The 26,513-nt window shown below is 39.7% G+C and overlaps 1 protein-coding gene across 5 annotated transcripts in view; it reads right to left on the reverse strand.

Annotated features, from left to right (window-relative positions):
* Positions 1 to 26,513, reverse strand: part of arhgef3 (Rho guanine nucleotide exchange factor (GEF) 3) — a 352,923-nt gene that overhangs the window by 56,870 nt on the left and 269,540 nt on the right. Inside the window, exon 1 of one of the 5 annotated variants that reach the window (XM_072582335.1) lies at positions 7,783 to 7,996. The exons of the other annotated variants lie outside the window; for them this stretch is intronic. Coding sequence (XP_072438436.1) covers positions 7,783 to 7,878 — 96 coding nt within the window. The 5' untranslated portion in view covers positions 7,879 to 7,996. Of the gene's footprint in view, positions 1 to 7,782; positions 7,997 to 26,513 lie in introns of those variants that run through there. 5 annotated transcript variants of the gene reach the window in all.

Genomic DNA, 26,513 nt, shown 5'->3' on the forward strand with positions numbered 1-26,513 from the left:
AATCTAACTAACAGCTTTAGAAATGCTAATATATTCCCAGAAAAAAAATCAACTCAACAACAGCCCTGAATAGAAGCTGATGACATATGACAGGGATCACACTATAAATACATTTGGGACACTGGAGGCCATATTTAATGCAAAGGTACAGCTAACATTTGATCACTTTTGTTGCAGATAAACAAACGTGCAGTTGGCAGCAATGGGAAATTTAAAAATTGCTCAAGGTGTTAAAATATATTTTCTGGAAGGAACTGAGGGTGTTTTTCCCTCAAAATTTTCATTTTCAATACTCTTAGTATAAATTCCAACAATAGGAAGGATAGAAGGGGGGGGGGGTGAAAGGGGTAAGGGGTAAGAGAGGACGGGTATTCTTTAGTTAAGGATAACATTACGACTGTACATAGGGTGGATATTCCTGGGAGTACATCCAGTGAAGTTATACGGGTGGAACTGAGAAATAAAAGAGTGACAATAACCTTTTTGGGATTGTACTATATGTCCCCCAATAGTCAACAGGAAATTGAGAAACAAATTTGTATGGAGATCTCAGGTATCTAAGAATATCTGGGTGGTTACAGTAGGGGATTTTAACTTTCCAAACATAGACTAGCACTGCCATAGTGTTAAGGGCTTGGATGGAGAGGAATTTGTTAAACGTGTACAAGAAAATTTTCTTATTCAATATGTGGATGTACCTACTAGAGAGGGAGCAAAAAGGAAATAGGACAGGGCAGGTAACTGAGGCATCAGTGAGGGAGCTCTTTAGGTCAAGTGATTATAATTCTATTAGTTTTTAAATAGTGATGGAAAAGGATAGACTTGATCTAAAAGTTAAAGTTTTAAATTGGAATAAGGCCAATTTTAGCCATATTAGGCAAGAATTTTCAGAAATGAATTGGGAGAGTATTTGCAGGTAAAGGGACAATTGGAAAGTGGGGTGCCTTCAAAACTGAGATAGTGCGAGTCAAGAGACAGAATGTTCCTGTTAGCGTTAACAGCATGGCTGGTAGGTGTAGCAAATGCTGCATGACAGAAATTGAGTTTGGTCAAGATAACAAGGATTCATATGTCAGATATAGACAGCTGGGATCAAGTGAATCCTACAGGAGTGTAAGGGCAGTAGGAGAACACTTAAGAGTGAAATCCAGAGGGCAGAATGGGGACATGACATAGCTTTGGCAAATAGTATTAAGGTAAATCCAAAGAGATTCTACAAATACATAGACAAAAGTGTAACTAGGGAGAGAATAAGGTCCCTTAAAATCAACAAGACTACTTACACGTGGAAGCACGGGAGATGGGTGAGATACTAAATGAGCATTTTGCATCAGTATTTACAGTGGAGAAGGATATGGAAGCTAGAGAATTCAAGATATCACTATTTCTTGAAAAAGTGTCCATATTACAGAGGAAGAGGTGCTGGACATCTTAAAATGCATAAAAGGTAGATAAATCCCAGGGGCCTGATCAGGTATATCCCAGAATTTTGTGGGAAGCTAGGGAAGTGATTGCTGGGCTCCTTCCTGAGATATTGGTATCATTGATAGCCACAGGTGAGATATCAAAAGACTAGAGATTGGCTAATGTGGTGCCATTATTTAAGAAAGATGGTAAGGAAAAGCCAGGGACCTGTAGACTGATAAGCCTGCCAGTGATGGGCAAGTAGTTGAAGGGGATTCCGAGGTACAGGATTTACATGGCAAGGACTGAGTAAGGATAGTCAATATGGCTTGTGTACAGGAAATTGTGTCTCGCTAACTTGAATTTTTTTGGAGAAATGACAAAGGTGATCGATGAAGGCAGATTGGTAGACATTTTCTAAATGGATCTCAGCAAGATGTTTCAAAGTTCTACAGGGTAGATGGGTTAGCAAAGTTAGATCACATGGAATCCAGGGAGGGCTAGTCATTTGAATACAAAGTTGGCTTGAAGGTAGGAGACAGAGGGTTGGAGGTTGCTTTTTGGAGTGAAGGCCTGTGACCAGTGGTGTGCTGCAAGGATCACTGCTGGGCTGAAAATGTATTGCTGAAAAAGCGCAGGTCAGGCAGCATCCAAGGAACAGGAGAATCGACGTTTCGGGCATCAGCCCTTCTTCAGGCTGATGCCCAAAACGTCGATTCTCCTGCTCCTTGGATGCTGCCTGACCTGCTGCGCTTTTCCAGCAACACACTTTCAGCTCTGATCTCCAGTATCTGCTGTCCTCACGGATCACTGCTGGGTCCACTTCATTTCTGCATTTATATAATTGATTTGGTTGTGAATATAGGAGGTCTCATTAGTAAATTTGCAGATGACACTAAAAGTAGTGGACAGTGAAGAAGCTGAACTCAGAGTACAATGGGACATTGATCAGCTGGGCCAAGGAAAGCAGATGAAGTTTAATTTAGATAAATGTGAATTGTTACATTTTGGTAAGGCAAATCAGGGCAGGACTTGCATACTGAATGGTAAGATAGAGTCATGGTCAGAGAGATGTACAGCATGGAAACAGACCCTTCGGTCCATGCCGACCAGATATCCCAACCCAATCTAGTCCCACCTGCCAGCACCCGGACCATATCCCTCCAAACCCTTCCTATTCATATACCCATCCAAATGCCTCTTAAATGTTGCAATTGTACCAGCCTCCACCACTTCCTCTGGCAGCACATTCCATACACGTACCACCTTCTGTGTCAAAAAGTTGCCCCTTAGGTCTCTTTTATATTTTTCCCCTCTCACCCTAAACCTATCCCCTCTAGTTCTGGACTGCCCGACCCCAGGGAAACGACTTTGCCTATTTACCCTATCCACGCCCCTCATAATTTTGTAAACCTCTATAAGGTCACCCCTCAGCCTTGGAGAAGCTCTTGGAGAGTGTTGTCGAACAAAGAGATCTGGGAGTGCAGGTTCATAGCTCCTTGAAAGTGGAGTTGCAGGTAGTTGGGATGATTCCTGATGAAGGGCTTTTGCCCGAAACGTCGATTTCGAAGCTACTTGGATGCTGCCTGAACTGCTACGATGAAGGTGGTGTTTGGTATGCTTGCCTTTATTGGTCAGTGCATTGAGTAGGAAAGTTGGGTTGTCATGTTATGGCTGTACAGAACATTGGTTAGGACAAATTTGTAATATTGCGTTCAATTCTGATCTCCCTGCTTTAGGAATGATGTTGTTAAACTTGAGAGCGTTCAGAAAAGATTTCCAAAGATGTTGCTGGGTTTGATCTATAGGGAGAGGCTAAACAGGCTGGGCTTATTTTCCCTGGAACAGAGGAGGATAAGGAGTGACATATTGAAGGTTTATAAAATCATCAGGGGAATGGATAGATTGAATAGCCAAGGTCTTTTTCCCAGGATAGGGGAGTTCAAAACTAAGAGGCATAGGCATGAGAGAGCAAACATTTAAGAGAGACCTGAGGGGCAACTTTTTCATGCAGAGGGTAGTGTGTGTATACCGCCAGATGATGATGTGGAGCATTGTACAATCACAACACTTAAGAGGTATCTGGATGGGTACACGAATTGGGTCAGAGGGGTATGGGCCAAATGATAGGGAGGCAATGGCCTAAGGGTATTATTACTGGACTATTAATCTGGACACAAATAATATTCTGTGGACCTGGGTTCAAATTCCACCATGGAAGATGGTGGAATTTGAGTTCAATAAAAAACTGGAATTAGGAATCTAATAATGACCCATGAATCCATTGGCGATTGTCAGAAAAACCCATCTGGTTCACTCGTGTCCTTCCGGGAAGGAAACTGCCATCCTTACCTGGTCTGGCCTACATGTGACTCCAGACCCACAGCAATGTGGTTGACTCTTAACTGCTGCATAGCCAGTGATACCCTCATCCGTGAATGGATGAGAAACAAGATGGGTAATAAGGATTAGATTAAGTTAGGATATTGGATCAGCACAGGCGACTTAGACCGAAATGTCTGTTTCTGTAGCTGTACAACTCTATTACTCTATGAAATAGCTTATGCAAACAGATACATTTTAAATAATGTATCTTCTTTTATAATAATAGATAGAAAAATACCAATCAATTATCCTGAAGTAATATTAATTTCTAGCTCTTTTTAAACTGTTGAAATGGCTTCCTACTAACTATAACTTTATTTTCAATTGAAGTGTATTGCACAAAATTGTCTTTCCTGTGACCAGGCACAGGGAGCTTGATTTTGTGCTATCAGAACTGTCTGACTAAACCTGATTTTTGTGGAGGCAGGGGTGGAACAGTGGTGGTGACAGTCTAATTATAAAATATCATACTTCATATTTGCCCATGGGTAATAAGTAATTGGCGTGTCTGTGTTCAGGTGGTGGGTGTTATCTGCTGATCCATTTCTGCTCTCATATGGGAGAATGAAACTTATGGTGGTTGGGTTTGGAGCTGTATGTTTGCACTATGCATCTCTGTCAATATAAATTTAGTGTGAAGAGACTAGGCTATCCATCACTGCCTGGCTATCTGGATTATAACACTTATTAATATCAGCTGTTTTAACAAACATTGCTGGCACTTTCCTCAACTATTCAACAGTAACAAAAAGGATGTCAACTACTGGCATGTAGATGAATTAAAATCAGCCAAGGTACAGAATACAACAAAACATTGTGACACACAAGCAAGTGGGCCTGTGGTGAAAATCACACATCAAGACACTAAACTCCAAAATATGTAAATGTCAATTTAATGTGTCTACATTAAGTAACGTTCATCATCACTTTAACCCCTTTATTTATATCCAAATCGGAGAAATTTCATCAGGACGTAAAGAAATCCTCAATTACTATTAGCCTTGAAGGAAATAAGCCTGCTTACAATAAAATAACCAAGAGATATGAGACTAGTTAACTATTTTAAATGCATTTTGAAAATCTTGTGACATACATGTATGGGAACATTTCTAATTAAGTTCTCCAAAACCATCAGCTCACCTTTTCATATTTCAAAGGTGTGTACATGTAACAGTGGGGAAAAAAGGGGTTAAACATAATTCAGTTTGCTAACTGACTTGATTCTTTGAAAGTGTTGTACCAGCTAACTGATCTGAATGGTTCATATTAACAAGCACCAATCCTACTAAAAATAAAAATCTGACAAGCTGACTCTCAGGTGAAAGTATTTCCTTATCTGGCATTTTTTCACATGAGATTGCTGTTGGGCCTTACAATTGGTCCCTATGACCTTGAGCTAGGGAGAATGAAAGGAAATTTCCAATGCCTATAGAATGTTATGGGGGGGGGGGGGGGGGAATATTACATTTCATAAATAGCGTAGTAAAAATTGCACAGAAGTACAGGAAAGGTCAGTTACTAAAACTTTGAAATAAAACTCAACAGTGCGCTTTTCTCTCCAAATATCCAGGAAGCTACCTCCCTAGAAAATGGCACAGATTACTGATATACCCAATGGAAGAAAACTCAGAACAAAAAAAGTCACTGACCTTAATGATACCGGAGCCTAAATGGACCTCAGTACAGGTGTGAAATAACCAAAATTTCCACCTGTTGAGTCCAGCAATTTTAGTCTGTTGAGAATCTAAGGTAACAGTATCTAAGCCATGAAGAATACACTAACAAGATCTACATGTATTTTTAGTCACTGTTACTTTATCTTTTATTCACAAGTATTATTATTTCTCTAATCAAACTGAAGTATTTGTCAGTCTTCCTGTCAGGGAAACAGGAGTGAGGAAGACATCCATTTCTTGTCTGTACTAATTGTTTCAGTTCTTATTACCTGAAAAAAAATTGATCTTGGAAAAGATCTTTCAAGCACAAAAAAAAATCACTGGTGGACAAATCAAATCACTCAAGATTGTTTGTATAATATTTCAGCTGTAAATTTATCTAAATTAATTTGCAGATTAGATTTTTTCAATTTTTATTGTAAGTTATACCTTCTCCACAGTGCCAATGTTTCTAACATTAAGATAAATGCATTGGTTATTAAGTTTTTTGTTTGCTGTTAAACTTGTGCCAAACACTGACATCTTGTTCAAACTGGAGAGATGAAATCAATCAAGTTTAAATAGCTAAAGCCAAAGAGACTCTATTTGAATACAGATTACAACATTTTGTTAATCATAGAAGTTCTATTGCTGTTACAGCATGTTGAAGCTAGAAGGCATCCTAGTCATATTTGTTCAAGATTCTATAAAACACCTCCCCCACTCAAAAGCGGTAGTGAGGGTAGTGAATGCTTTAATAAGGTTGTGTGCATGAGAACTACACATGAAGCTTGACATTATTTTGTCAAAAGTTCCTGTAACAGTAATAAGTGTATAAAAATAGGCTGAGTGATTCACAGCAGCCTGAAATCAAAAATCAATTTAATGAAACATTCATATCTCAAAAATGCTTCACATTTAATGTGTTACAGTACTTTGACAGGAAGTGGATATTATGTAAGCACACTAATTATTCTGTATTTCATGAAAAATCATGTAAACGCACAGAAACCAACTTAACAGGAACATAATGCCAGAAAAAGGTTCAATGCAGTGAAAATTTTAATTGCATAGATCTGAGAAGGAGACGTGCTAATTTTTTTGAAGTTATATTGTAGATCTAAGAGATGCTCAGGCAAAGAGATCAAAATTTAACTAACTGAATGATACAATTCAGCGTTTCAAAAATCAAGGTTCTCTTCCCAAGACTAACCAAAATTAATATGCACATAGCAACATGTTGGCAAACCCCTGTGCCCAACATTTGTAATTCATCAGACTCGTCTGTTCACTGTGCCTTACTTTAATCATCTTTCACTGACAGCCTGATATAATTAGCAGAATTCACTGAGAGATCAGGGCGGAGATCATGAATGAGACTGGCAAGTGAATCAGTGCTAAAGGTTGGAGATTCCAATTATCAGCCGCCTCGCTCCAACAGGTACATTCCCCATTTGAAGTGCCGAGTTCGAAGAACCAACCTGGGGCGATTTCACGAACAAAACCACCAAAGAAAAACTACGCACTGCACTAGCTTGCCATAAATATATCTGGAATCCTTTTGGTCTGTAAAAACAACTAGCACGAAGTGAGCAGACTAAAGGGTTTTTTATTCTCTCCTCAGCTGGATTTGCACACGCGTGCAGTTATATTTTGTATTTAAATAAGCACACACCCATATGAACACTGCACTACCCTTGTACAAAAATCCACTCACAATAAAATCCCTACACTTTTCCTGAGTCCAGGAGGGCCAGACAGGTTTACCTCCCCCTCTACTGACTGCCAGGCCTAATTCTCAAAGGGGTTGCACATTACTGTATAAACAAAGTACAAACCGCTGAGTGAAGCAGCCAGGATGGAAGTGGCAGACTTTGGAAATCAGAGAGGATTTCACATCAGCTGTTGTCTGGCTTGGAGACTTCAAAGACATGGAGGAATACTTTGTACAGTTTTCATTCTTACCAATGAGGTCGAGAAACTCGGTCGATTGACTACGGCGAATTAAAGAAGAAGGGTCCAAATACTTATAAGGAAAAAAGAAGATTATGACAGCTGAAAAGGGCTGTCATTATGGAGATAACACCATAGCGATTTGAATGACATTCAACATTAACTTTAAAATAATAACAATCACATTTTAACGAGTTAACCAAATTTATAGGTGAGGAGTTTAAAATCAAGAAATTTGTTCTTGAAGTAACAAATTCACAAATGAGTACATTCATTTCTCAATCCAGCTTCTTGTACACAAGCGTCATGATTCAACTCACTATCTCAGTAGTCGACACAAAGCAACAGTTATCACATCTAGACAAAACATATTGCCACACAATACCTCGGTTTCTTTAGTACTGGTGCTGACACTATGCACTTCCAAGGCACAGTTTGTCCTCTTAGCTGCAATACAATAGGGGTAATCCTTGGCCACCATGGTAGCAGGTGAAGATGATATCTTGGCGTTCACAGCTGACGATACTGTTGCGCGAAACTCAAGGGTCAAGTTATGCCTTGCAGCCACGGTGCTGCCGGGCGCCACAGTCTGTGCACTCTGTTATACGCGGCGTGAGTCCGCCTGCATGGCCACCAGGACTGGGAGAGCAGGCTGCAGCAGCCAGGACTGGGAGAGCAGAGAGGGAGAGGGGGAGGAGGCAGGCTGCAGCTCACAGCAGCAGCAGCAGTAACACAGTGTGAACGCCAGTCAGTACAAACAACCCGCCCACAGGCAGACTGGGAGGCGGCCACTTACTGTGGAACCGGATCGCCGGAATGGAGCAAATCACCGAACAGCACAAACAACTCAGAGACACAAAAGACGCAGACTTTCCGAACAAGCGAACATGCTTCTTGCATTTCTCGCCCCCTCAGAATTGACTGAAATTTGATCTACACCGTCCTGGAAAAAAAAGGGGGTTGGGGGGTTCCATGATTTCGTTATTCTTAGGCTGCGATGAACTTTGATTTTTTTTTAAAGTTAATTTTCGTTAGTTATTGACATGTCTGGGTTTATTACATTTGTTTTAAATCACAGGAGCACTCGCATTTTCCTCTTCCCAAGCACCATCTTCCAGAATTGTCCGCAGTTCTCGATCTATGACACGCCATCACAACGGAAATGCGGATTTCCCAGTTAATCCCGATTCCTTTCCAAATCCAATCTAAATTCAACCGTGAGCAATTCAAAACCTGGAGCTAGAATATTAAACAGCAGGTTTCAACCAGCATCAGTCCGCGTTTGTGCCACTGGCCTCAACTTTACTGTTCTCAGCCTCACAACAAAGGCTCAATGCCCAACTCTGCTCAGTCCTGAAGGGTTACACCCGAAACGTCAACTTCTCCAGCTGCTGATTCTGCCTGGCTTGCTGTATTCTTCCAGCTGACCTATTTTGGATTCCAGCAGCTGCAGGTTTTTGTGTCTCCAACCCAATTAGCGACAGGAACTGCAGTGATAGCACTATAACCAGACTCAGCAGGTAAATCTGTGTTACCAAGGTTGGAAATTACCATAACTTGTGTAGCTATTCTTTATTCTGAGTTGAATCCAGTTTCACCTTGATCCCCAACGGTCATAGACAAGGTTCAGGGTATGTAGTAGGTCACGCAGGTGAATGAAGAGTGTATGAGAGAGGAGAAATCGGCAAAATAACCCCCAAATTGTTAACACTATCTCCAAAAGCGCCCACCATCCCACTTTCTTCTCATCCTTGCAAACAATGACCTCTCAAATCTGTGCCTATGGTTCCTACAAGTTCCTCTCTGAATCAGCCCTCCACTATCACCTGATGAAGGAGCGACACTCCGAAAGCTAGTGTGCTTCCAATTAAACCTGTTGGACTATAACCTGGTGTTGTGTGATTTTTAACTTTGTACACCCAGTCCGACATCGGCATCTCCAAATCATCTCTCTGAATCAGTTATCCATCCTTAATACAGCACCAAATTGCCCTGAACCAAAGTTGCATTCACCATCTTCTGTAGCTATGACTATGATGTATTCCTCCTCAAACCATCTGCAGACTTTGACACTGTTGACAAAATGTTTATTTAATGGCCTTTATTCAGCTAGGTATTAGTGCCCCTGCTTAGGTCCATACTTATCCAATTGTAGCCAATTATCAGCAGTGGCCTCTCTTTCTTGCCCAACACCATTATCGACAGAGTACCTCAAAGATCTATTCTATTTTCACTCTTGTTCATTTATATGCTGCCATTAAAATCTCTGTAGACATGAAGCTAATTTCAACGAGACAATCAATAATGCCAAGCTCCACCTTCCCATCACTGTCTCCAGACTCTCCATGTGGTTATCCTCTTCTTCAACATAGAGTAGACAAACAGGAGGCTGTAGGAACACAGCAAGCCAGGCAGCATCAGGAGGTGGAGAAGTTTATATTACTGGTATAACCCTTCTTCAGGACTGAAGGTGGGGTTAGGGGGAAGCTACAGATAAACAGAGAGATGGGGCAGGGGTAGGCAGAGTAGCAGAATGGTGAGGTAGTGATCCTGCCTGGCTTGCTGTGTTCTTCTAGCCTCCTGTTTGTCTACTTTGGATTCTAGCATTTGTAGTTTTTTTTTGTCTGCATGTTCAACATATCTGTTTGTTCAATATCCAAACCTGAGTTACACTTTATTCAGTTAAACATTGGTACTATATGGTAATCTACAGATTCCACATCCATACCACTGACACCATGCCTCTTTCAGCCGCTGTTTTAATTTTAGCCAGACTATTTGCAACCTTAGCATTTAACATATGGTTCCTGTTGACAGTACGTCATCTCCTCGGTCATACTTTTGTTAATTTTATATAATGACAAGAATTACAAAAATATTTATATAAATGGAAAATCCCTATTCACCTATTTGCTGTAGTGTAGCCTTGCAGCAATAGGTAACAATGTGCAGAGAAACCCCAAGAGCCAGTTTTCATATTTTTTTGCCTGGTTTCCAAGTATTCTCTTAAATGTTTTAACCCAATAAATGGAACTGAGAACTTCCTTGTAATTTCAAGCCTTCCTTCTTTATCTGCTGTCATAATTCTGGCCTCCACACTCTGTATCTTAGCTTATCCACCTCACCTTCCCTGTTTGCTTCTTTCAGTAGTATGGTGGCTGGTCCTGAACTGAGCTTTGAAGTGATTGCCTTGCTCTATTTAAATATTGATCGCTAGATTGTTTTATGGTTACTTCATCCCCTGTATACTATCTACATTAATGTAGTAGCTGGACCTCAAGCCACAAACTCCTACCTCTGCAAACTGAAGCCAATTTAGGTGTGTGAACTGCAAAACATAATGAATTTTTTACACACATTTATACTGAATCAGATGTATTGCATAATTTTTAAGTGTCTTATAAAATAACAGCCTCTTTCTTCAGCTCAAATATTAAACAGTTTAGTTTTTGTTCTTTTAGAATTAGAATTAGGTTTATTGTCATGTGTAGTCAAGCACAGAAACACAGGAGTGCAGTGAAAAGTTTACAATGTTGTCCCACATTGCACAATCTTAGGTACAAAGTACCTAGGTGCAAAATCTACAAAATAGAGAGAATGAAAAAATATTATGTTACCTTACAGTTATTCACTTTAAGTTAGAAAAATAAACATGAACCAATTCAAGTGATGTATTTGTATCTGCCATAAGGGCACCGAAGAATTGGAATACAGAATTAATTTTAAAGTGTCTTTACAGACTGAGGGCCTTTCACAAACTTAATAAATGAAATACACTAATAAAATGACGCAGGGAAAAGTGTCAGTAACTGTTTGAAAAGCCTTAGTGACCTCAGCCATCAATAAAATCTTAATTTGTAGAAGTAGATACATTTGTGTGGTCTTTGAAAACAAGATGTTTGATTGACCAGGAGACTTTAATAAGTACAAAATTAAAGTCTTATCTTTGAAAGCTTTCATTTAATGTACTTATTTATTCAAAAAAATCATTGGGGTGATATCTACCCCAGCACAGGAATATGTAGTGGAGTTGTTAGCACTTTGGTAATATCACTGGACTAGGCTAATGCTCAATGGTTTCAAATCACAGCACCTCACCAAGGAGAATTTGTATTTCTTTAATTAAATCTGGAATTTAATGCTAGTTTCTCTAATGATGACCAAAAGATTTTCATTGCATGTTATAAAAACTCTCCTGTTTCATTAATGTCCTTTGGGGGAATGTAACATGCTATCCTACACAACCTGGCCTGCGTGCGAATCCAGTCCCACAATATGGTTGACCTTAAACCACTCTGAAATGGTCAGCAAGTCATTCAGTTCAAGGGCAATCAGGAATCAGCAACTACCGCTGACCATGCAATGACACCCACATCCCATGCAAGAATATAACAAAAATTGTGTCCTTGGCTGCCACTTTCTCATACCAGGCCCAGGGATCAGCAATGCAAACCTAATAAACAGCTATTAATAGATTAAAAAATGCAAAAGTTGCTAATCTTCCACTTAAATGTAAATAGTATTTCTGGTAAAACTGCAATGAGGTGACCTATGGTAACTGAGATTCTTATAGTTTGGAGTGTTTAAACATCCTTTTTCGTAAAACATAACCCATGAAAATCACAACAGTTGACATCACTAATCTGAGAGAAAATTTATTTTCCCTCTAATTTGTAGCATTCCTGAGAATTTAGAAGCAATTTATATTCTGTTTTCTCCTCATTCAAAATATTGTAGTGACCATGTAAGCTTTGATGCTCCAGTGGCTCCCAAAGTGGAAAACCCAGAAATCCTTTAAAAAAACGAACTGTTTGTCTAAAGTGATGAAGGTGCTGGCTGTTTCAATTTTTACAAGTACTCTCAGATCCTAACTTTCCCAATGACTGAAATTGAAAGTTTCAAAACAAACTAACCAGCAATTACTTTTAAAGTAAACATTTACAAACATCTTCTCTCCTCCTTAAATGAAGTGTAATTCACAAACTATTCAGTACAGATTAGAATTAACTGAACTATGTACAGCTGAAAAACCGATCACTGATTCAAATTTGTAAAATTTCTAAAGAAATTCAACTAAGAGTAATTACGGACAATTAAAACATCTTAAGTTTTTGTGAAGTTTTCATTCTATTGTTAGGCTTGGGTCTTCTAACTTCACATTAATTCCTTCTCAGAGATCTGAAGAATATTGATACTGGACTCTGTTTCTCTCTCCAGAGATGCTGCCAGAGCTGCTGAGTTTCTCCATCATTCACTGTGTTTATACGAGAAGCTGGTTACTCTGATGAGCGGAAATATTCATTGGGCCTTACTGCTAGCCATGACTCATTTACCTTAAGAATTTTTAAAGTCCGATTACTTACTGTTGTACTGTGAACAATTCACCATTCAAGCTCATGGTTTGCTAGTTTGTAGTTCTTTTTTTGCCACACATCCATCATAGATCTGTTCCCCATTGAATCACAGAATGAATACTGCACTTTTAAGAAAGCCACTCAGCTTGTCATTTCCATGCTGGTTCCTTACAAGAACAGTTTAGCTAGTCACACTCTCACTCTGTCAAATTAGTCCTCAAATTTCCTTTCTTCAGGTGCTTATCCAATTCTGACTTAAAAGCCACAATTGAGTCAGCTTCCATGACACACTCAGAGTTTTGAATAACTTCAAGCTTACACCGGGCAGAATTTGGGAGACCTGGTCAGGAGTGCAAGAGAATAGTCAAATTTAGATTAATAATGGCACAAGAGAGGGGTTCAGTAGCAGACAAGTTGAGGTTAATGGTGGAATAATTGGCATATGTGATTATGCAAGATGAGGCTTGAAACTTATCTCAACATCAAATATGACACAAAGTTAATGCATTCCACATCATAACAATTCACTGTCCAAAATGTCTCTCATAATTAATCTATTAATATTTAATTCTGCTGAAATTCATACTTGTCAAGAAGAATATTTCCTCTCATTCCAACTAGTATTATAATTAGAATGTTATATCAAACAAACAGATTCATATTTGAGAACAGGTTGGCATCCAAATGTAAAAGAGAGCAGTTCCTATAGAAATCTATGTGACACTGATTGTCATCACTGACAGTTCATATAATATTCAGAAAGAAAATGCTCATCCATTATTACATTTTTAAAGGTAAATTTTAGGCTTTTCATTGTGAGAGCTACTGAAAATGAAATTTAGGTTTCTAGTTTCAGAATAAAGTCTCCCTGATCAATGACAATGTATTTATATAATGTCATAAAACATCCTAAAGAATATCATAAGAGCATTATAAAACAAAATGCAGCACTGGATCATGTTAGATCAGATGACCAAAAACATTGATCAAGAAGCAAGTTCAAGATGTGTCTTAGAGGAGGGACGAAAGGTAGAGAGTCTTAAGGAAGGAATTCCAGAGCTCAGAGCCGAGGCAACAGAAGTCATGGCCATCAATGATGGAGTGATTAAATCAGGGATACTCAAAAGGCCAGAGCAGATGTGTGCAAATATCCAGGATACTCATGAAGCTGGAGCAGGTTACACATTTAGGAAAAGGTGATACCATGGAAAGATTTGAAACAAGGACACAAAGTTTAAAATCAAGATGTTGCTCGATGAGGAAATAATATGTTAGTAAGCATAGCAGTAACAAGTGAATGATACTTAGATTAGATTAGATTCCCTACAGTGTGGAAACAGGCCCTTCTGCCCAACAAGTCCACACCGACCCTCTGGAGAGTAACCCACCCAGACCCATTTCCCTCTGACTAATGCACCTAACACTATGGGCAATTTCGAATGGCCAATTCACCTGACCTACACATCTTTGGACTGTGGGAGGAAACCGGATCACCCACAGGAAACCCACGCAGACACAGGGAGAATGTGCAAACTCCACACAGACAGTTGCCCAAGGCTGGGATCGAACCTGGATCCCTGGTACTGTGAACAGCAGTACTAACCACTGAGCCATCGGTTAGTTAAGACACAGGGAGCAGAACTTTGGATACTTTCATAGAATCATAGAATCCTTTCAGTGTGCTAGCAGGCCAGGAGGCACATTGAGTCCACACCAACCATCTGAACAACGTTCTACCCAGACCCACAGCTTTACACTATCCTTATAACCCTGCATTTGACATGGCTAATCCACCTAACCTGAACATCCCTGGATACTTTGGAACAATGTAACATGGCCAATCCACCTAAACTGGCCATCTTTGGACTATGGGAGAAAACCGGAGCACCTGGAGGAAACCCACAGTCACCTGAGAGTAGAATTAAACCCGGCGCTGTGAGGCACTGTGCCACCCCAAAGCTTACATAGGACACAATTTGGGGCACCAAGCAAGAGTGTATTAGAATGGTCAAGTGTAGCGTTAACAATGGCGCAAGTGAGGGTTTCAGTAGCAGATAAACTGAGGTAAGCACAATGTTAACGGGTGGAATAATTTGTATATATGACAGTCCAAGGATGAGACTTGAAATTTCTCTCAAGATCAAATATCTCACTAAGGTTGCAAACAACTACATCATTGTTAGGTGCTGACATTTTTCAAAATGCCTCAACCACAGCCCCATAACGGTCTTTCTGTATTTGACCAATATGGCACCTTTTCATGATCCATTTTAGCCGATCTGATCGTCCAAAGTAATTTCATTTAAAAAGCATTTTAAAGTGGAACATTTTAAAGCCAAAGAAGTGGATAGAACTGTAAAGCTGCTAGTTGGCATGGGGTTCCCGAAAATGTAGAATTACACCCGTGGATCAGAGAGCTGGAATAATATTGAGAAATATTCAGTTGGTGATTGATGAGACGGTGCTTTTTTTGGTCAATCTGTTTAGGCATATTATGGTGAAATCTCCATGCCCACTGTATTCTCAGTTGGAACCTGGGACCCTTTTGACCCAAAGGAAGGGACATTACCACAATGCCACAAAAGCCCTCAAGGTAAAATTGCTTTCATTTTGCTCTGTTGAGCAATGGTAAGTACAGAGTATGAGTTCTAATTGGAAACATCATTCTGAACAGCTGGAGTAGAATTTGTGGCAGACATAGAAACCTTTGAATGTTTCTCATTCCCGTTTTCTTTGCATGACTACAATGTGTTTCTGTACACCACACACAGCAGCCTACAATAAAAGTCTTTCCAAATCTGAATGGCTTTGAAAAGGGTATCTATTCCTTATAACGTTGCCCAAACCATTTTAAACAAAGCATTTAAAAATGAAATCACTTTTTTTCATTTATAAATAATTATGCAAAGATGGATGCAGAAAGTTTTATGTAATGCTTAACTAATATTTGTATTGTACTTCTCAGTGAAACTATTTGCCAAGAAACAAATGACCTTTGAGGCAGTTTCTGGTGAAAATTATCACTATAGGAACCCTGGGGAGAAGTTCAAATCAGTCCTCCTGTCAATTGCCTAACTTCTAAATGTCATCACAAAAGATTTGGCTAAAATGCTTTTGATTTGGCTTCAAGTTTTAGCTTTAAGTCTCTAGCTATGTCTCGTATTGGTCTGACCTTAGCACAACTTTTAAAAACCATGATTGTGTCATTCATTAAAATGCAAAAGGCTAAGACAGAAACTTCCTATTTTGATGATTATCCAGATGGGAATTAAAAGCAATCCAAATAGAAAACTATATGTTAGCTTTACAGCAGGATGTTTTCCAAGAACAAAAACATTAGAAATAAGGCTCCTGCAAATCCTTAAGGTATTTGTGAATACTTTTCCTCCCTTCTAGGAGTCAATACAGAAAAAGTAATCTCCCATTTAGACAATCATTGTCTAATAATAATTTTCTAATAGTACGTGATTATATAGATCATTTCCAACTTCAGCTACATTGCCTTTTGTATTTCTATGTCAAAATATATGGGAACAGTTGGTGAAAATCTGATGCTTTGTTAAGGACATCAGCTCAAAGTATTACGGCATACTTAATTTAATATTTACATTCACAAAGCGTTCCAAACTGTACTGAAAACAAACACAAACGCAAAGTGGGTTAGGTGTCTCTGCCACCAGGCCACAGCAACGGCCAGGTATCTGACAACATTGTCAAGTTTAGGCCTCATTTGAATTCCAAACGGTAATGTGAGAGTGCCAATCAGCTACTATGCCATAGCTTGGCACATTTATGGCAACTTTGACATGGTAGGCAAGCCAGCAGTAGGCCAAGGCATCTTGGGCGGTCTGAAGAAGCATGCTGGTCTCACAAAATTGAATATTTCATTTCTCCTGCTTGACTAGCTTGTAGCAGTCCCCTTAAGGATGACTGGATCTAGGCCAATCATTACCTGGCAGAATTGAGCAAGAGGCCAGTCTGTGCAATCACTGTACATGAAAATGAGTCCCAAACATGCATATTTAAACTCACTACTATGTGCTTGTTTAAAAGCCAGCTTGAAAATTGAATCCACCTTCAAAAGCTTCCCAAGGTCTTCGTTCAAAAGTTCTCAGTCTCCCATTTTACAAGTGACCAATAAATAAAAATGATTCCTTCTTCTTCACCTTAGAAAACAAATACACAAATTTGAAGCTCAAATCCATCTCAGACACAAAATCAAACAAGATGAAGCAAGTTATGTACATCAAAGTGAACCTGAACTCCAGCTGAGGAAATGAACAGATTGTGAATGACTTTCACATTTTTCAACTGCATCACTGTTTTGCTGAACTGTAGTCATTGTCCAACCTTTAATAAGGTGAGGAATAAGGGCCACATTCATAGGAAGCATAACTTTGAGGTGCACGGCTTTGTTGAAAAGACATTGAACGTAGTCTTGGCACATCCTTACAAAAATTACAGAAGCAAAAATTACAGAAGAACCCTCTCTTGGTCATGTTACCAAAACTTTGTTTTGCTCTCATCAGAATAAATGCAAGAATGGCACATTTCAAACAATTTCAATAACTGATAGTACAGAAGAAAAGGGGAGCTCATTAGTTTGCAAGTTCATTCTGATTGGCTTAGATGTTGTCATGGAGATAGCAAAGCAGATCTCTTCTTCCAGCTAATTTTAAAAAAGGCACAGGGCTTGAATATATTCATTTTATTTGCAAAGAATAGGTCTTGTTTTTAGTAAGCCTACGTGAATCATATTACCAACTCAACTGAATAGCTTAAATTGATTGCTATTGCAACTATTAGCACACTCATGATTGTTCAGAAAGTGGTGCCCAATAGCAGAATCACATCCAACAGTAAACATTTGGTATGGGTTTGCAAATATGGGCTATTAGAGTACAGTTAGTATTCTTCCTATTGCCAGCAGCTGAAGGAGCATATTATACTTTACCACTTCAAAAGTGTATTTGTTCAAGGGCTGGAACTCAGTGGGGCTGTAAGGAAGTCATTACACATTGTCACAGATGTTTCAAAGGCTGTTACTGTCAGACCTGAAAATTGCCTTTGTTTTGTGTCCAAAGAATGCTAGAAATGTTCTTGGTTACTAAATATTTCACACTAGGGATAGAGTGAAGAGCTTTAAAAAAAGTTGCATTCCCTTTAAATGCTCACATTAGTAACAAAAGTGGTTTTAAAGAAGAAGTGGATGTCTACATATCACATTTCTTCCCTGCTAACTCATCTTTGCAGCTACAAACATAAAGGAATTATTAATACTTTGTGTGCCTAATTTCGCTTTCACTTCTGTTTAAAAAACTGTATATGATCACATTTAGGAGGTACTATATGTAGCAATCAGCTCCAAAGGCTGGCAGAAAATCCCTTTGCCCATATCGCAATAGCAAGTGCATATATCCAATTTTCAAAAATGTTGATTAAAATGTTTCAAACTGAATGAGGAAGAATAGAGTACTTTCTGAAACAAGGCATGTTTTAAGGATTAAATAAAGATTTGAAATATAATTTTTTCAGTTCTTTCTTTCAATATGAAAAAATGGATTAGTATGCTTTTCCATTATCTTCTTACTTCACTGTTCATGATACATATAGGATAATTAATCATCCAGAACCACTAATTTTAAACATTTTCATTATGCGCAGATGGGAACACCATTATCTGCAAATAATGTTTGAAGCCACTCACCATTCTGACTTGGCCAACCTTTCACTGTTGCTTGGCCAAAATCCTGGAACTCCCTCCCTTTCAGCATTGTGGGGGCACCTACACCAAATGAACTGCAGAAGTTCAAGATGGCAGTTCACCACCATTTTCTCAAGGATAATTAGGAATGGCAATTATTGTTCTTCCTGCTAGCAAAGCCCACATCTCATGAAAGTGTTTCAAAGAAAATGTCAGTTGAGCCATATAATTGAAAACGGACCACATTTTTAAAAAAAAAACAATATAATCTTAGGGATAAAAAGAAAGTCATAAATGTGACAAAATCTCATTTAGATCTTCACAAATGGAGGAGCTCTTTTTTCCAGCACAAAGCTATTTTTAGGTTTGAACACATGTAACTGGTATGGCATTAACAAAGACTGAGGAGAAAGTGAGGACTGCAGATGCTGGAGATCAGAGCTGAAAATGTGTTGCTGGAAAAGCGCAGCAGGTCAGGCAGCGTCCAAGGAGCAGGAGAATCGACGTTTCGAGCATGAGCCCTTCTTCAGCCCTGCATTCCTGAAGAAGGGCTTATGCCCGAAACGTCGATTCTCCTGCTCCTTGGATGCTGCCTGACCTGCTGCGCTTTTCCAGCAACACATTTTCAGCTCATTAACAAAGACTGACAAAATAACTTTAAAAGCAGCATCTCTCAACAAAGCATTTCATGAACATATTGAAAAACTGAATAAAGTTTTTTTTTAGTCAAGTTGATAAGTTTAGTCAAAGCTATTTTGACAAGCAGAACGTAGTGCAGTTCTCAGAATATCTGAGAGCATGATTCAGATCCCGGAGTATTTTGTTTTGTTTTGAGATTCATCCTGAGGAAAAAGCAGCATAGTACAGGGAGGATGAGAAAACCCTGGCTGACTAGGTAAGTCAGGGATAGCACAAAAGCAAAAGATAAAGCATATAACGTGGCGAAGGGCAGTGGGAAACCAGAGAATTGGGAAGCTTACAAAGACCAAAAAAAAATAAGGAGAGAGAAGATTACACATGATGGTAAGCTGGCAGTAATATAAAGGAAGACTGTAAGAATTTCCTTAGATATATAAAAGTGCAAAAGAGAGGCAAAAGTAGACATTGGGCTACTGGAAAATAACGCTGGAGAGATAGTAGTAGGGAACAAGGAAATAGCTGAGGAATTGAATAATTACTTCACATCAGTCTTCATGTTGGAAGACACAGATAATATTCCTGAAGAAGGGCTGATGCCCAAAACGTCGACTCTCCTATTCCTTGGATGCTGCCTGACCTGCTGCGCTTTTCCAGCAACACATTTTCAGACACAGATAATATCCCAAACTTCAAGAGACTGAGGGGACAGAGCTGGGTATGGTTGCCATCACCAAGGAGAAGGTGCTAGAGAAACCGAATGGCCTGAAGATGGATAAATCACCTGGACTAGTAGTCATGATTTGGAGATGCTGGTGTTGGACTGGGGTGTATAAAGTTAAAAATCACACAACAACGGGTTATAGTCCAACAGGTTTAATTGGAATGACACTAGCTTCCAATTAAACCTGTTGGACTATAACCTGGTGTTATGTGATTTTTTTAACTTTGTTCACCTTGACTAGATGGACTATACCCCACAGTTCTAAGGGAGATAGCTGAAGAGATCGTGGAGGCATTAGTGGTGATCTTTCTGGAATCACTAGAATTAGAAAAAGTCCCAGAAGACTGGAAAATTGCTAACATGACACCCTGGTTTAAAAAGAGAGTAAGGCAAAAGACAGAAAATTACAGACCAATTATCCTAACATGGGTAAGATCCTGGAATCCATTGTGAAAGAAATTTCTGAATACTTGGAAGTATATTGTAAAATAGGGCAAATGGTTTCATATCGGGGAGGTCATGCCTGACAAATCTGCAAGAATTCTTTGAGTAAGTAATGAGCAGGTTACACCAAGGACAGCCAATGGGTGTTATCTACCTGGACTTCAAGAAGGCCTTTGACAAGGTTCTGCACAGGACTCAGTAAGTTGAGGGCTCATGGTGTGAGAGGTAAGGTGCTAGCATGGATAAAAGCTTGGCTGTCTAGCAGAAAGCATAGAGTAGGGATAAAAGAGTCTTTCTCAGGATGGCAGCTGGTGACATCTGGTGTTCTGCAAGGCTCAGTGTTAGAACCACAACCTTTCACTTTATACGTTAATGATCTAGATGAAGGGACTGAGGACATTCCGGCTAAGTTTGCAGATGATACAAAAATATTTCGAGGGACAGCTAGCACTGAGGAGGCAGGGAGGCTGCAGAAGAATTTGGACAGGTTAGGAGAATGGGCAAAGAAGTGGCAGATGGAGTACAATATGGGAAAGTGTGAGGTCATGTACTTTGGTAGGAAGAATAGAGGCATGAACTATTTTATAAATGGGGAGAAAATTCAGAAATCTGAAGTGCAAAGAGACTTGAGTTCTAGTTCAGATATTCTCTCAAAGTAAACTTGCAGATTGAAATAGTAGTTAGAGCTGAAAATGTGTTGCTGGAAAAGCGCAGCAGGTCAGGCAGCATCCAGGGAACAGGAGAATCGACGTTTCGGGCATAAGCCCTTCTTACGTTGATTCTCCTGTTCCCTGGATGCTGCCTGACCTGCTGTGTTTTTCCAGCAACACATTTTCAGCTCTGATCTCCAGCATCTGCAGTCCTCACTTTCTCCCCTGAATTAGTAGTTAGCAAGGTAAATGCAATCTTGGCATTTATTTTGAGAGGACTTGAATGTAAAAGCAGGGGTGTATTTGAGGCTTTAAAATTTGGAGTACTGTGCACAGTTTTGGGTCCCATATCTCAGGAAGGATGTATTGGCCCTGGAGCAGGTTCAGAGAAGGTTCATGAGAAAGACCCCAGGAATGAAAAGCTTAACATATGAGGAACGTTTGGGGATTCTGAGTTTACATTCATTGGACTTTAGAAGGATGAGGAGGGAATCTAATTCAAACACAGTGAATGGCCTGGACAGTGTAGATGTTGGGAAAATGTATCTATTGGTAGAAGAGACTAGGACACGTGGGCATACTCTTAGGAGTAAAGAGAAGACCTTTTAGAATGGAGATAATGAGAAATTTCTTCAGCCAGAGAGTGGGGAATCTATGGAATTCTGTTGCCACAGAAGGTTATGGAGGCCAGGTAATTGAATATATTTAAGACAAAGATCGATAGGTTCTTCAGTATCAAGGGGATTAAGGATTATGAGGAGAAAGTGGGATAATGAGCTTGAGAAACTTATCAGCCATGATTGAATGACAGAGAAGACCCGATGAGCTGAATGGCCTAATTTCTGCTCCTATGTCTTGTGTCTTTTGTTGGTTGTCTCAGTCAAAAATAGAAATACTGATGATTATTAGCAATAGTTTTACAAATTTAGTCAAACAAATCATCAATCATACACATGATTGTAAACAATTGGAACTACCTGACCTAATAAAGGAGCTGCCAAAATTAACATTAGATTTTATTCAAAATATTATTTTGAACAGTGGTTAGCACTGCTGCCTCACAGCGCCAGAGACCCGGGTTCAATTCCCACCTCGGGCGACTGACTGTGTGGAGTTTGCACGTTCTCCCCGTGTCTGCGTGGGTTTCCTCCGGGTGCTCCGGTTTCCTCCCACAGTCCAAAGATGTGCAGATCAGGTGAATTGGCCATGTTAAATTGCCCGTAGTGTTAGCTTAGGGGTATGGGTGGGTTGCGCTTCGGCGGGGCGGTGTGGACTTGTTGGGCCGAAGGGCCTGTTTCCACACTGTAAGTAATCTAATCTAATTATACAATGATACTGTTCGTCTCCTAAGAACATAAGAAACAGGAGAATGAGAAGATCATGTGGTCCATCGCCCTGGTCCACCATTCATTATTAGCATGGTTGATATTCAGTTCTAACACCAGTCTCCTACATGCTCCCCCTATCCCTTGACTCCCTGAGAAACTAAAAATCTTTACTATTTTGGCTTTAAATATGTTCAGTGTTGGAAGATCTGTAACTCTTTGGGGTAGACAATTCCAAAGATACTCAACCTTTTTGAATGAAGAAATTTATCCCCATTTCATTAGGGTGGGTCTTTATATTAAATCAAACAATCACCTTGTTGTTATAGAAACACTCCAGGCAGAAAACCTTATGCAATCCTTTCTGCCAATATCTTATGTGTATTCCATGTAATGAAGTCAATTCTCTTGACTTCAAATTCTTATGGTTTATTTTATGTCCTCTGCTCAAGCACTGGGGACATCCTGTTCCACATCTGGAATTTTCACCTGGAAACACTTTACTACATCATACCCTGTTTTCAAAAGACATTTTCTTTAACTATTCCTTCTCACATCATGAAAGGATGTTGGGGTGGTTTGTTCACATTAAAGGAACTATTGAAATGCAAGTTGATATTTTGATCATTGAACATATTTTTGTTTTGTTGTGTGACAGGAGAAAGAGAGAAGATCAGGCCAAATGTATTTTTAATCCAATTGTAAATTGTATAGATTGACATTCCAATATCATATTAATGTGAAGGAATGTGTCTTCTGTAAAATTGAGCATTGCATGAATTCATCTTAATACCAATTTACTTTAATCTCAGATGGAGTCCAGGCTGTTTAAAAATGACTATTTTCAGGGAAGAGTGAATTAAATGTAGAATGGGGGACTGTATGAGCTCCAGAATAAGTTAATGAATAGGCACGGCCATTCTGATGTTTAATGGCAGGAGTGCAGGACAAGTGGGCCTGTCCATGTCAGAATAATTTTTTTTGTGCTTTGTAAGAAAGGTGCCAATTAGTTGCCTGTACACCCCGTGGGAACCTCTGGGTTCAACTACATCTGGTATTTCTGCTAATAGTCTGATCATTGTCAAATGATCTCAGTCCCAGTGGTAGAATCAAAATACACATCCAATCTGAATAAGGCTCAGAGATACTCTTAGATTAAGAAAATGGCATCCAGTTAGAAAGTGCCTTTCGCAATCACATGTCATCTCAAACTGCTTTATAGGAATGAAGTACTTGTTTAGAAAATTAGCTAGTATCGTAATTTAGAGCCATAGAGATGTACAGCAAAGAAACGGACCCTTTGGTCCAACTCATCCATGCTGACCAGATATCCTAACCTAATCTAGTCCCATTTGCCAGCACTTGGCCCATATCCCTCTAAACCCTTCCTATTCATGTACCCATCTAAATACCTTTTAAACACTGTAATTGTATCAACATTCATCACTTCCTCTGGCAGCTCATTCCATACACACACTACCCACTGCATGAAAAAGTTGCCCCTTAGTTCCCTTTTACATCTTTCCCCTGAACCTATGCCCTCTAGTTCTAGACTGCCATACCCCAGGGAAAAGACCTTGTCTATTTATCCTATTCATGCCCCTCATGATTTTATAAACCTCTGTATGGTCACCCCTCAGCCTCTGACACACCAAGGAAAACAGCCCTCGCCTATTCAACCTCTCCCTATAGCTCAAATCCTCCAACCTTGGCAACATCGTTGTAAATCTTTTCTAGACCCTTTCAAGTTTCACAACATCCTTCCGATAGGAAGGAGACCAGAATTTCATGCAATATTTAGGAAGCACAGCAACCAATTTGCGAAGTTGTACATAGCAGATTCCTATAGAACGGATTATCTGTCTTGTGATATTGATTGAGGGATGAATGCTGACCAGGGATGACTCTCCTACTGCTCTTTGAAACGGTACCATGGGATCTTTTACAGTAACAACTTTGGGGCAGACAGTATCCAGAAGGAAGTATCTTCAACACTACAGCATTGCTTCACTGGAACATCATTCTTGATTTTTGCGCTCTAGTCCTGGAGTAGGACTTAAATCCACAATCATATGGCTCAGTTGTGAGAATGCTCACATCTGAGCCACGGCTGACACAGTGTTGTAACTTCAAAGCTTCAGTATTAATCATGTACCACATTTAAAATCAACAGCTGCGATGGGTAAAAAGAGATGTAACAAGAGCCAAACCAAACAGGTGCCAAATTTGGCTCTAAAACCAGCTATGTCGCCACTTTGGAGCCAATCTGAATTAAAGTTGAAGTCCAAAGACATTTTATTGTGTCAGTCTGATAATCAAAGCTAAGTTTGACCAAAATAAAAACAGAAAATGCTGGAAATACTCAGCAGGCCAGGAAGCATCTGGGGAGCAAGAGACAGAGTTAAAATTGCAGGGTGATTACCTGTCATCAGACCTGTAATAGGTTTTAAATAAATAAAAGGGGACAATGTAAAAGAACAAAAGGGAAAATCTATAACAGGGTGGGAGACAGGAGATAATTAAACAGAAAAAGGGTTGGTTTTGCAAGCCCAACAACAGTGATATTGGAATATCAAAGGAACAAAAGATGTGCCCAGAGAAGGTGTAAATGGCAGAGTGATGAACAATTGTTGTCCAAAAGCAAAAAAACAGAGAAAAACAAGATTAAACAGGAACCTGTGAAGAAAAAGAAAACAAAATAGGACAGAGGTTCTGAGGAAGGGTCACCAAACCTGAAACGTTAACTCTAATTTCTCTTCATAGATGTTGCCAGATCTGCGGAGTTTTTCCAGCAACTTTTGTTTTTGTGACAGAGGTTACAGTCTGGAATTGAATTCAAATCGATTCTGGGAACTGATTATTCAAATGCTTATTCGAAAGGTAAGGTGCTGGTTTTAGAGATTATGTTCAGCTTCACTGGAACACTGCAGGAGACTGAAGACAGAGAAGTCAGTGTATGATTAAGGTACAAACTTAAAATTACATGCAATTGTAAGCTCAGAGTTAAATTTGTGGACTGAATTGAGGTGTTCCACAAAGCAATCATCCATTTCACATACAGACATAGGTGTTCCACAAAGCAATCATCCATTTCACATAGTTCTATTTCTATTCTTCTTCCTCTCACTTGCTTAAAACCTCACATTTCTAATTTCTTTCAGCTCTAATGAATGATACAGAAATGAGCAACTGGAGTAGGCCATTCGCCCCTTCAAGCTTGCTCCACCATTCAATTTGATCATAGAATCTCTACAGTGTGGAAACAGGCCAGTTGGCTGAACAAGTCCACATAGGCCCTCTGAACAGTAACCCACCCAGACCCATTCCCCTATGTTTCCACTGACTAATGCATGTAACCTACATATCCCTGAACACTATGGAAACTTTGCAGAGCCATTTCACCTAACCTGTACATCTTTGGACTATGGAAGGAAACTGGAGCACCCAGAGGAAACCCACACAGACATGAGGAGATTGTGCAAACTCCACGCAGACAATTGCCCGAGGCTGGAATTGAATCCAGGTCCCTGGTGCTGTGAGGCAGCAGTGTTAACCACTGAGCCATCATGCTGACCACCTGAGCCACCGTGCCCAAGGTTGACCTTTCACCTCGATACCACATTCCTGCCTTCTCCATATGCCCTTAATGTCTTTAAAATCTAAACACAGTTCTATCTCTTTCTTGAACACATTGAATGACTTGACCACCTGTGGGAGAACATTCCACTGGTTCACTGTTCTTTGAGTGAAGAAATGTTTCCTCATCTTAGTCCTAAATAGTCCAGCTCTCTATCCATGAGACTGTGTCCCCTGATCTAGACTCCCCAACCAGAGAAAACATCCTCTCTACATTTGGTCTGTCCATGCCCATTAGAATGTTATACGTCTCAATGAGATTCCCTCTCATTCTTTTCAACACGTGTAAAAATATACCCAGTCAAACCAATCTCTCCTCATACAGCAATCCTGCCATTCCTGGTATCAGTGTCGTGAACTTCCACTGCATATCCTTTGTGAGGTTGGGAGACCAAAACTACTTGCAATACTCCCGGTGTGGTCTCATCAAAGTCCTGAATAATTGCAGTAAGATTTCCTACTTCTGAACTCAAATCCTCTTGCAATGAAGGCCAATATATCAGTTGCCTTCTTAGTTGCTTGCTGCACCTGCCTGCCTAATTTCATTGACTGGTGAACAAGAGGACGCAGATTCCATTGCACAACCACACTTCCCAATGCATCATGATTTAAATAATACTCTTCCTTTCTATTTTTCACAGCA

The sequence above is a fragment of the Chiloscyllium punctatum genome, chromosome 12 (assembly GCF_047496795.1).
Source record: "Chiloscyllium punctatum isolate Juve2018m chromosome 12, sChiPun1.3, whole genome shotgun sequence".
NCBI classification, from domain to species: Eukaryota; Metazoa; Chordata; class Chondrichthyes; order Orectolobiformes; family Hemiscylliidae; genus Chiloscyllium; species Chiloscyllium punctatum.